Source organism: Pholcus phalangioides, unplaced genomic scaffold (assembly GCF_987345545.1).
Source record: "Pholcus phalangioides strain wild (caught in Gottingen) unplaced genomic scaffold, Ppha-v1.0 ptg000018l_1, whole genome shotgun sequence".
NCBI classification, from domain to species: Eukaryota; Metazoa; Arthropoda; class Arachnida; order Araneae; family Pholcidae; genus Pholcus; species Pholcus phalangioides.
This window is the reverse complement of record NW_028301611.1, coordinates 17,838,536-17,850,996: the sequence shown is the minus strand read 5'-3', so window position 1 is coordinate 17,850,996 and position 12,461 is coordinate 17,838,536. Positions and strand designations below refer to the sequence as shown.

General features: G+C 35.2%; 2 protein-coding genes across 14 annotated transcripts in view; one reads left to right on the top strand and one right to left on the bottom strand.

Moving 5' to 3' along the window:
• Positions 1-385: 385 nt before the first annotated feature.
• HINT1 (histidine triad nucleotide binding protein 1) lies at positions 386-9,906 on the top strand. 12 transcript variants are annotated; one of them, XM_089247590.1, is made up of 5 exons: positions 386-531; positions 3,468-3,608; positions 3,972-4,076; positions 5,407-5,479; positions 7,566-9,906. In XM_089247590.1, the coding sequence occupies exons 1-5, from the start codon at positions 445-447 to the stop codon at positions 7,661-7,663; spliced, it is 504 nt and encodes a 167-aa protein (XP_089103716.1). In that variant the 5' UTR covers positions 386-444; the 3' UTR covers positions 7,664-9,906. The 12 variants fall into 12 exon arrangements, with proteins under 12 accessions (XP_089103716.1, XP_089103717.1, XP_089103723.1 ...); XM_089247591.1 differs by having other exon boundaries at positions 387-531; positions 9,670-9,906; XM_089247597.1 differs by having other exon boundaries at positions 400-699; positions 9,670-9,906.
• The window catches only part of LOC149071782 (hemocytin-like), a 218,274-nt gene continuing 215,530 nt past the window's right edge, over positions 9,718-12,461 (bottom strand). For both annotated transcript variants that reach the window (XM_089247586.1, XM_089247587.1), the window contains exon 97: positions 9,718-12,362. In XM_089247586.1, the coding sequence (XP_089103712.1) occupies positions 11,599-12,362 (764 nt within the window). In that variant the 3' untranslated portion in view covers positions 9,718-11,598. The remainder of the gene's footprint in view (positions 12,363-12,461) is intronic.

Sequence of the window (12,461 nt, the reverse complement as noted above, 5' to 3'; positions counted from 1 at the left end):
ATCCAAGTAGGCGTCATGTGGAAAACGGGAAAAACCGGGACACTTTTGCCAAAAAGTCAGGATGGCCAGGAAAAAAAAGAACCAGGACCAACCCGGGCAATACGGGACGTATGGTCACCTTACGTAAAAAACTGGGAGCTTACGAGTTGGATAGGAAACAAAACTGACCATATTTCATCATAGAAAATTATGGACATTGCCGATTCGTGAAAACAAAAAGTCATCAAATAGAAAAATAGCCGCAAATTATTGAACAAATGATAGAGAAAGTAGTAGTTTAAATCGCAGCAGCGTGACAAAACTTATTCCATGATAAAAACTTTGAGCATGACAATGAATGGTTGGTTTTTTTAAAAAACAAAATTTGGCAGCACTATCACACATCTCCAAGGAGAATAAAAGTAAGTCAAAGCCGTACCGTAGGGAAGTTGCTTTACCCCCCCAATGCCTATAAAAGTACTTTCCTTGGCATCGAAATTGCTTTCGAAAGCGACTCCACGGTACGGGATAGCCGTAGTACCATCCAAAAAAGTGATTATAATAACTTCGATTGTATTTATAGCTTTGGGAAGCTTTGTTTATCTTGACATCGAAGAAGTTCTCGATTGTGTAGTTAGTCTCATATCAAATTTGTACAGTGGTTACATGGCATGTTGTAGTAGTAGTTTTAAATAGTTGCTCATAGAAAATTATTTGAAAGTAATTTGTGGTAATTTGCTTGAATTTTCGTTTAACATTTGGTAGGCTCAATAATGTATATCCTACAAAGTCCTTGGCTGTGGATCTAGTGGTTATTGATTATTTGATTATGTGGGGGAATAGTTCCCAGTTATAACTCACTGATGTGATGATCTAAAGTAAGCTGTAACTTTGTTGAAGCAGCTATATATATAATACAATTGATATGTATAGTATAATCACATTTTGACGATTTTTTTCCCTTGGTGAGAAAAATGCCCAAAAGCATGACAAAGTCATGCCTTCTTGCCAAAGAAAAAAATCAACACATCGCTAAAAAGGGATAATACTATGGCTGTTGAAACAAAAAAATGACGCTGTGAAATGAATGTACAACCTGAGAGAATTACCCTGTGCTGTAACTAGGCAGGTTGACCTTCACAGGGCCGAATTATAGGGGGGGGGGGAGGGGGCTAGATGCAAATTCATGCACAGGAATGGCTAGTTATGGCACTGGAATTACCTTATTTTAATGTGTATAAGGAACCCTTTTTTTTGCCAAAAATAAGAGGTTTCTTATATACGTGTAACATTAAATACATATCTTTTCAACTTTTGTCCGAATTTTAAGCCCAAAAAGTCAGGGGTTCCTTATACATGTTACAATATGGTAAATCAAAGAGTAGATGCCACTGTTAAAATGACCAAACAAAAAAATGAGGAGCAGACTGTTAACAGGCTCAACTGATTAAAAAGAGTCATGCACCATACAAATCCTGTTATTACTGGTGACTTCTAGATGTAACTTCACATTCTGATTATTAATAATGATTGTAACCTATAGGAAGAAAATGGCAGAGCATCGCAACCAGGAAGAGTGCCAACATGCTAGAAGGGGAATTGCCAAGGAAAGTCGCCAAAGAAAAAAACTATAGCTGGAGTATAGCTATAGTATATTTATTCTCTTTTGGGGATGTGTTGGTGATTTTTTCCCTTTGGCGAGAAAAACAGTCCAAAATCACGAGAAGTTGCCAAGATTGAAATGAAGTCATGCTTTTGGATACCTTTCATGCTAAAGAACAAAATGCGCAACACGTCACTATAAAAAAGGATCACACTATGGCTGTTAAAACAAAAAAATTACAATAAAAAAAAGTAACGACGAAAGCAATAACATTCTCAGTCTAAATAGGAAGGATGAAGATTAAAAATAAAAAATTCCAGATGAAGCAAGGGATGAATCATTTGATAATTTTTGTCTCACTGTGGTCATTTTCTGCACTCAATGGCTAATTAGACTGGGACCTACACACTAACCCCTCAATGTGAAACTCCCTGCAGTAGCAATCTTTTTATGTGGTCATGTCGCTGTTTCTGTTGTAACTCTGTGATTAGGGATGAAGATTGAAAAAAAAAATATATATATATATATAACCTAGACCAGATACACAACTGAAAATAATGTATAGTAAGGACTTTTCTTTTGAATAATGCGACCATCCCTCCTGATATATACACGAATATTCTCTGGAATTTAAATATTACTACTGAATCTTTCTTAAATATTATCACTCGGTACACACATGAAAAAACTCTGTGGGCTCAATAAGAATGTGATTGCTGGATTAAAATTATAGTGACTTGTAGTGGTAACCCAGTGCTACCCCATTGCTTAATATGCATCTTTCCATTTTTTCATGAGTGAATAATCTCTAATATGATAGAAAAAACCAGTTTTTAACAGAAGTCAGTGTCATACGAGTAGAAGTCTAGGAAGTCTAGTTTCCCTGCCTGAAACGTACCACTCACATGGTTTCAAACACTAGTTGGCATTGACTTTTGGTGTTACATTTTTCTATTTTGCTTATTTTGTGGGTATGTGAATGTTGTAAAATGTTTTTGGCGGCAATAATTTAGTTCTACGATTTTGAACGTGTTAGTCAAATGAAAATTTTTTGAGTTGCTAAGAACTTTGGTGGCAATTGGAAAACACCAATTGGGCGGCAACCTCACTTATGGGATCTTAGCCTCAGCTGGATTAGCCATAGCATGAAGAAAAAAAAAGTTCAGTGATTTTTTTTTCTTTTTTACCATTTGATTCCTACTTCATCAAACACCAACTCTGGTAATATCGCTATATTGCAATTTACTGCCATTAATGAGTTGGGTTGGAAATGAAGGCGCAATCTACCGGTGTTCACCTCAAACCCGTAAGGAAAAATATTTTCCCTGGGACCGTGACAGCAATGGGTCACGGGGGTAAACGAGTATCTTACCACCACACCACTGAGATGCTATCATTTGATTCCTGGCAATATTTGCTAGATTTAATGGTTTGGATGATATGAAACATTGTATGGATCACAAAGGAATTGGCAATATCAGAAAGCCATACATATTTGATACTTTTCTGTTAAAACTATATAACTTAGCACTTTTCTACTTTGGGTTTGGGCTGTTTGTTTGGCGCAAGATAATGCTAGTTTAGTCAGCGCCGTCTTAACGCATGGGCCCACACGGGCATTTCAAGGAAATAGGGGCATCAGACAAACAAGAAGTAGTTGAATTTTTTGAAAATTGGCCAGATAGGGCCTCACAAAAATCATTTGGCCCGGGGGCCCCCATGGTGCTCTTAAGATGGCCCTGAGTTTAGTTTGTATTTTCTGGCAATTGTCTTTATAACCATTGCTTGTGCTGCCATGTTTTTTATTTTATCCTATTTTTTTTTATTGTCAAGGATTTAGTGAATTGCCATATAATTACAGCTTTATAATCCAATTTTTGTGTAGTACATTCAAGTGAGAAGCATGGCAAGTGTTGGTGATGAAGTGAAGAAAGCTCAGGCATCTGTGAAGGATTATAAGCCGACCATCTTCTCAAAGATTTTGGATAAGAGCATTCCAGCTGACATAATATATGAAGATGATAAGGTCATTGTTTCTGTCTATTTTTAATGTTCGTTTCATCCATATTTTATTTCAATATCAGTCTTTTTTTTACGTCAAGATTCTGTATGTGCATGCTATGTGTTGTCCTCAAGTGTTTTCTGAGATTTCACATCCATGTGTATTGTGGTCACGAAATACTCCACCTTTAGCTAAGGAATGTGCACTAAGACAGACAGACAAAACTTGGCAGCACTTGTTGACTGCGGATTCATTAGAAAAGCTTACACGGTGTCTCTGTCTGTGGTTTATTTTCCATTCCTTCTCTGTTGTTAAAATGAAAACACACTTTTGAATTGGAAAACTTCCGAAACTTTGTGTTCATTGACATATTGTTTTCTTCCACAGTGCATTGCTTTCAATGATATATCTCCTCAAGCTCCAGTCCATTTTTTAGTTATTCCTCGGAAACTTATTCCTTCACTGGATGATGCTTCTGAAGAGGATGAAGGGGTGAGTTATATATGGCTGAGAATCGATTAAAGTTTTAAACTTGAAATTGAATGTGATTAATTGCCTGATTAATCAAATTTTTATTGAATATTTTTCATGAACACGTAGTATTAATTGATGTTATAAAAAATATTTTAATCATTTCACTCAGCTATTTGCTAGGAGTAAAAAAATATAGGGATAGATTAAAGATATCGAGGCTGACCGCTTGAAGCAATTTAATATGCTGAACATATTTTGGCAAAACCTAGAAGTTCTTTGAGACAACTGCCAATTGCCGTAATTAAACCAGCAGATTGTCTTATGTAGAAGTGTTTACATTGAAATAGCAAAAAATGATTGGTGGGAATGAAAAGAAGGTTATATATATATATATATATATATGTGTGTACTGCTTCAATTGTAACTATGAATAAGAATGACAGGCTAACAAACTTGCTCAGAATCACACCAACCTAAAAAAAAACAACAACACACAATGCAATAGACAAAAACATTATACAGAGTATCAGTGCTTGTCCAAGTTGAAAATGAACTATCAAAATAAATGGAACATGTTGCGAATTCCAAGCATAAATATCAAATTAAGTGCTGAATTGGGCAAATCCTACGTGGCATTTTTCCTATCTCTTAACATGGTAAACCCTTTTAGTACTATATTATCAAAAAAATGAAATAATTATTGTGTAAATCTTTTGGTCTGTCGTTTTTGTTCTAACTGAGCCATAGAAATAAAAAAAATAAAAAATTCTCTAAAAATTACTTACAATACAGCAAATTCATTGATGTGTTACTTTGAAGTACCGTCAGCACTCTAAGCTTACAATAAAAATAAAATGCACAAATTCAAATATGTTGAATAACACAGTTGCAGGTATATCTATAAATTTGACAATAACTTTAATTTACCGTCATATAAATTAGACGGTCATAATTACCAGTCATATAAATTTGCTTGGTATTAGGAAAATAGATTTTGTTTTATAAATCTGGTGACATGAGCCGAAATACCATGCAATCCCTAAATATCCCTAGTTTTCCTTGTTATTTGTATGATACGTTCTCTTCCATGCAAAACATTTCATCAAGTGATAAACTAGATTTCAACATATTTTTTACATGCGCTAAACATATTGCAACATTTGAGATTTGCATAAGAATCTTTTAATTATAATGCCTGTCTTGATATCCAAACAAATACAAATGAATGATCATTCACTCACCATGAAGATTGTTTCTCTTCTGTCTTCAAAATATGGTTTAACATGATATAATTGACATCATATGATGGTTTTTTTTTACGTTGATGGGATATTCTATTCTTTTTTAGTTACTCGGCCACCTGCTGTTAGTTGCGAAGAAAGTAGCAGCTGAGAGAGATTTGGATAATGGCTACAGAGTTGGTATGTATCTTTTGGAACATTTTCATGAAGCTGAAATGCTTGAACAGTACAGATTTTGCCCAAATTTTTAACAATGCTCCTTATTAGTATTCCTATTTTTTGGTGAAGATTACAGTTGCAGCACATTTGCTGTGTGCGGTAGAACCTTTATGTTGGTCTTTGCTGTTTTTGTTTTACATTTCGTACACAGACCATGTCAATTTCCTATTAGCAAGTTCCATTATTTTCAATTACATGAAATCATATTTTCAAATATTTTTTTGCAATTTTAAAATTCGATGGAGGAAACCTTTGTTTGCCACTTTTAGTACTGTGGCGTGTGACAGCCCTTTCTATACAGGGTGTTTTTAAACTGTTTAGAAAAGTTGGACAGGTCATCGTAGCCATCAAGATATAATGGAACATGTCACAATCCATTCAGAGTGTCAGAAAAGCAAAACTGAGAAACATGTCTAACAAGCACAAGTCCTCACTTCTGACACCATTTCTGCTCTGGTGGAGAAGCAGCACTTCTTCAGAACGTAACTGTTGAGCGTTTGCTGTATGCAAATGATTGACTAGTAAGAAAAAAGGGAAAGAACGTCTGACTGACTGGCATAATGTACTGTGTCTTCTTGGAGGAAGTGCTTCCCATATTGTTGCAGCCTTTTCTGCTCACCACACAAAGGAACAGTTTTGCATGATAAGGCCATATGAGTAATTGAGTGCCTGTATGGGTGAGTAAGTGATCATATGAAGGACCAAGTGAGTGACCATTTTAGCGATCAAGTGCGTAGCTGTGTGAGTGATCAATTTAGTGACTGTGTGTCCACACTCACTTGGTCTCATGTAGTCACATACCACCACTCATTCTAATGTCACATCCTTCAATTGGTCACTCATATGGCCATTCACTCATGCAGTCACTCACACCCATTCACTCATGCAGTCACACTCACTCACTTGGTCATTTACTTGGTCAGTGTTAGGTCATTCCACTCATGGCCAAAAAATCACTCAGTCACTGATATGGTCAATCACGCACTTACTCTTTGTTGCTCTCATGGTCAAGGCAGGTGAGATATTAGGGTTGAAATGTCAGAGGCAAAATTTCCATAAACCCTGTATACAGTTGGCAAAAGTACTGCAGTTAGGTTTCTCAAACCCAACAGCTCTGAAACCACCTGTCTTCAAAAAACTATTCATCAGTGGGAAACAGCTTTAAAAATGTGGCTGTATAAGTGATTGTGAAAGGCTTTTTATTCTGTGAAATTTTTTTAATATCACTTTTTTTTCATGTATGGAAGTCATCCAGAAAGTAACATCTGTTTATTATTGTGGTTTTTAACCAGGGGTGTCAGCTTGAAAATATTTTTGGCTATCTGAAGGAGTGTGAAAATGAAAATTGAATAGCATAAAGACATAGTTGCCAAGTCTTCTGAATTTCTATCCTATTTCTTAGACTCCTGAGAAATTCTTATATCTTTTGAATTTCGGCTGTGATTGCCAAAAAAAACCCCCTACTTTTCTGTGGGGGAGGGGAAACCTAGATATTTTATCCGGAAAAAGTCTTTTGCTTGAGTTTCTCTCCCCTTTCAAATTGATGTCATATGTATAATATAAATGGTTCTTATCATGTCAAAGAAATGTTTCATTTTGGTACGAGAAAAAACTAACCAAAACAGAGTTAGTTTTGCCCCTCGATAGTCAAATTTATAAGATGATCATACCTCCTGTAAGTTCCGTTTGTGAATCTAATGTTAATTTTTTGGTTGTTGTGATTTCATTTGAGTGTAATTTAACCTAATGTCGGGTGATGATTGTGTACTTTGGTGAAAGTTAGCACAATGTCATATTTTTTCAAAAGGGAAAAACTTCCTAATTTGTTTTCAAAAATCTTTTATATTTGTTTATAGAATTAAGATCTGCAAGGAATTCTTCCTAATTCCCATTCTCCAAGGTTGGCAGCTATATAAGGGGTGTGAGAATGGGAATTGAAGTTTACTTAGGGTTCATCCAACTGCATAGGGATGTCATAGGTGATGCTTTCTGGATGATCAAAGTATTTTTTAATCAAATTTATAACGGTTGTATTTACTCATGACAGCTATTGACACAGGCACTGATGCTGGGCAATTTGTAAAGCACCTTCATATTTATGTGCTGGGAGGCAGACAGATGTCATGGCCTCCTTTGGGTGGATAACCAAGTCATCATCATAGCTGTTAATATCTATATCATTATGTTCATTATAGATTTATCATGTCAAAGAAAAAGTCAAGATAATAATTGTCAAAATGGAATGAGACATGGCATGATTTTTGGTGCTTTGTTGGAAAATTCAGATATTGTGTTGGGAAAGAAAATGTTGGGAATTTTGTGTTTCTTGGAAGCTAGAGTAGCAGGTTTTCGTGAATGACAATGCATATTTTTGAATGCATTGGGTTTCTTCTGTTAAATTGTGGTATGGTCCAAATTTGAGAATCATATTTAATTGAATCATCTTCAGTTACAGATTCATGATGAGTAAAATATCCATCCATATTTTTGTTGTAGATTAACCTTTTACAGGCTGAATTCAAATTCGGATTAAATTTTCATCATAAATTTTTTTCTTTTATTTCCTCTTCTGATTATTGAGTTTAGAGCTATTAACTGAGAAATTGAATTCCCCCCCCCCCTGTTTTCTGGAACTGCCCATGTCCACAGAAACAAAATTGAAATTGAAAACAAATTTTTTTTATTCTTCTTTATTCTTCCTTAAAACTCGGTTGGTTGATAGGTTGATTTAAAAAAAAAGTTGACATGTAATCAATGAAGTTTTTTAAAAAATAAATAAAATAAAAATAAAGTTTGGAATCTTGCACCTTCAAAAACAAGTCAAGAAGTTTCATGAAAAAAAAAAAATTTTTTTAATTAAATTAAAACAGATGTTTTCTATTGGGAACATTTACCATTGAAAGGCTGTACTACTACTGCTTAACCGAACATGCAACTCATACACATTCCTCTACAGAATTTCTAACGAATTGGCACATGCAAAAATGTGTGTTCTGAGTGCATGCTTAGCCTAACATATTTATGTTGTTGAGTTGCGCTTGCTTCGTGTTCATGCTGCCATCTGGCTTCCATGAAAGGCTGCACAGTAAAGCCGCTCTTAACAGACGTACCCTCATATGCGGTCACCCCTCTTTTATGGCTAAATATTCCCCCCCCCCCCTCGTGTAATAAAAGTATGCATATTAAACTCCTGATTAATGGTCACCCCTCTTTTAGGGACAAATTTTTTTTGCTTGCTGGTAACCGCAAAAAAGAGGTTTTAAGGTACTTTTGTCATCATAATAGATAAGGTGCATTTTTGAATAGAATCTGTTCAGAATTTCTAGGCATCCAATAAAAAACAAAAGTAATTTTAGAAAAATAGTCTGTATTGTGATATTAATATACCATATTTTTCTGTGTATAATCTGTGGTAGCCCATCATGCAAAATTTGAAGGAAGAAAAAAAAAGTGTATAATCCGTGGTGGCTTATTATTCACAGGGTTTAAAGAAAAATAATATTAAAAACTTACCTTGTGTTTCAATAATCGATCCATTGGTACGGTAATTAATTAAATTTATTTATACGAAACAATAGCATTATTTACACAAAGAATAAAATTTACAGTTCAATCAAAAACTTCATATTCAGGCTCATCAGGCTGATAGCATTATTTTCTGCAGATTGCCCTCAGTGGTAGATAATCCACATTTTTTAATGTTTAACCACTTTTTAAACAGGTAATCTGCAGATTATATGGAGGGAAAATACAGTAATGCATACTTTTTGAAGAGTAATCATCCATAGCATTGAGGCGGGCACCTCTCCTATTGTTTTGGTATACCAAATTCCCCAATCTCAAAGAAAAACTGTGGTTTCTGCTCAACCAATGTAAAAATGGTTTGGGAATTGGAAGAAGAATCTGAATTTGAAGCCTAAAGAAGTTGTATGAATATAACTTCTTTAGGCAGTTCACATTCCATAGTCAACATGGTTCAAACAGGTTTCATTTGAATGCTTCTTGAAATTGATGTACTGTATATCTATATAGCATACTTTACAACCGAAAAGAGTTCTAGGACAAAAAAAATGATTAATTATAATTCTGATTTAGTTGTCTCCTTGTTCTTCAGTTCACTCAATCAGCTTTTTTCTAAACATTATTTGCAGTTATTAACAATGGACCTGATGGTGCTCAATCAGTTTATCACTTGCATATTCACGTTTTCGGCAAACGCCAGATGACATGGCCTCCTGGTTAAGTAGTTTCAGTTGTATTATTTTCCAACAAGTGCTCAGATTGTGGCATGTTTTTTCCTGATGCAATTGGAATTTTGTTGCTTTTCTGCAGCAAATCTATGGTTATTTCTGTCTGAAAATGAAGCAAATAAATGTCTAGAAAATGAATTTAGAATTGTGCACCACTTGTATTCTTTACTTGTTTTTATTTATTTGATAATTCTTGTTAAGTGTTGTGGGTGAGAAACACAGCAATTTATTTAGAATTTAACACTGATTGAGATACAATACAGTATTACTAAATCTCATCCTAAAAACAAACATTGAATAAAGAAAATCGTTATACCACACACTATGTCATCCATTTCTGTGTGAACACCTTTCCAGGACTGTACATTCCTGGATACTTGCTTAAAGTTTGGGATACATCTCACATCTATTTACTTCTTCAAATAGTGTGTTAATTTTTGGATAGAGCTAAGGCAAATGACAGCAGGCCATCTCAAAAATTTTTCTTTTCTTTAATTTAACCCCCTCTCAGCAACGTTTATGGGATATCTTGCCACACAACTTGATGCTTTGTGTTTCAAAAATTAAAAGATATTTTGCCTCCTTAAAACCTTTTTGTTTCGGCAGTGACAACACCTTTTGATTTAAAAGGGCGGTTCTGATCTTGTTTTTTCATTGTTCTTCCTTCAGCAAGCTGTTGACTAGAATAATTACACTGCTAAAAAAATGGTTCCTAAGGAAATGTTAAAGATTTTAGGATATATTGGGGCTGTTGATTTTAAAATTGGTGTTGGTTTTACTGAATTGGAGTTTTTGAGATAATGCTGCATCATCTCAAGAACTCATTCAGCATTGCACATCTCCTAACATTTTAGTATAATCTGTGCTGCCACTAATTTTTGCATTGAATTTTTACTTTCAATTTTTTATTAATTTTCTTATTTTATTCAATATATTATATTTATATCATGAACAGATATCAGTGGTCTTCATTTTTTGATATTAAGTTTATTATTGATTTACGCTTCACACACTCCTAATGTCATTTGTATGCTGCTTATGTATTACAATTGAAATTTAATTTTCACTTTGTCTCAAAAAGTAGAGCCACTCTGACAAAACCAATGCTAGATTTGAAAACAGTGCCTCCAAAATCACTGAAAAATTTCCTTCCCTACGGAAATTATACCATATTCCTTCACAGTAGCCGGCATGTTGGGAAACAGCGATGGAGACCAGCATGCCAGAAACAGGTTGTCTTTAACAGCATGTCTGGAAATTCTAGTCCCAGTGATAAAAAATTATTTCTTCTAAAATATTTTTCATTCTAAGAAATTATTAAATAACTTTATTCCAATTCATTGAATTGGCTGAATGCATATTGTGATCCTTATCAATCCTTGTTTCTCCCGGCATGCCAGGAAATGGACCAGACCCTAACATTCAAAAACTAGTGTCTCTCGAGTTCCAATGCATGCTGGCTATGCGAGGAATATGGTGTTTTTCTCTCAGCAAATTAGGGGAAAAAATTCTTTAAAGTTCTCAAATTCTCTTAAAGCCAGAGTGCAAAAACTCATTTCTTTTTTAAATTTTAAACATAATTTATTGAAAACTTTTGGAAATATGAGAATCTCGTCCAGTAACACAGTTACTACCATATGACAAATACAAAAAACAAAAATTAAAAAAACAAATTTTAGGATGTGTTAAGTGTTCGGGTTGATCAAAATATGATTACATTTTATTATCAGTTTTTGTTTTTCAATATCTTCAAACTATATCGTCAATTTTATTCCGTTCGAAATTTTTCTAATCACTTTTAGGAAAAACTTAATACTCAGGTCCTTATTCTCAGTTGAAATCGAAGTCTTCAGGCTCTTGGCCTAAATTGGCATTTCTCACATTCTGCTCATCGTCTTCAGTTTTGTGCTTGAAGCTGAAATCATGGGATTGCTGTTGGAAACTGTGATCTTCTGATTCTTGTTGGAAGCTGAAGTCCTGGGGTTCTTGCTGGAAGCTGAATTCTTTTGGTTCTTGCTGGAAGCTAAAGTCTTGAGGCTCTTGTTGGAAGCCAAAGTCTTGAGGTTCTTGCTGGAAGCCGAATTCCTGAGGCTCTTGTTGGAAGCCCATTTCTTGCGGCTGTTGCTGGAAGCTAAAGTCTTGAGGCTCTTGCTGGAAGCCAAATTCCTGGGGCTCTTGCTGGAAGCTGAATTCCTGAGGCTCTTGTTGGAAGCCCATTTCTTGCGGCTGTTGCTGAAAGCTAAAGTCTTGAGGCTCTTGCTGGAAGCCAAATTCCTGGGGCTCTTGTTGGAAGCCGAATTCCTGAGGCTCTTGTTGGAAGCCGAAGTCTTGCGGTTGTTGCTGCGATGACGGACTTTCTTGTTCTAATCTTGCCCAAGGAGAATTGTTTGTCTTCGAATGGAAGGCTTTTGTTTTTATTCTTTCAGGTTTTCCGCGAAGGTCACCTTTGGGGGCACATTTCGAACATTCGCACGTCTGCGGGACTTGGAACATCTTGAAGAGCACGGATCCATCGTAACAGTACAATTTGATCCGTCTTGAAACTGTTATATTCATCTTGCAGCACTGGCAGTTGCTCTTGAAGTCCCCTTCTTCTGCAAGGAAAAAAAGAAAGGGATGTGTATTAAACCGGGACTGCTAAACCAGTGCATACAGAATTTTAAATTACTCTTTATTCTAAGTACGGTGCCTTA

What these genes read in the sequence shown, in the direction of transcription:
- HINT1 (XM_089247588.1), top strand. Translation starts at nt 445, where the DNA reads ATGCCTATAAAAGTACTTTCCTTGGCATCGAAATTGCTTTCGAAAGCG. An exon ending in TAATATATGAAGATGATAAG is followed by an intron (nt 3,609 to 3,971) that starts GTCATTGTTTCT and finishes TTTCTTCCACAG; the next exon opens with TGCATTGCTTTCAATGATAT. An exon ending in CTTCTGAAGAGGATGAAGGG is followed by an intron (nt 4,077 to 5,406) that starts GTGAGTTATATA and finishes ATTCTTTTTTAG; the next exon opens with TTACTCGGCCACCTGCTGTT.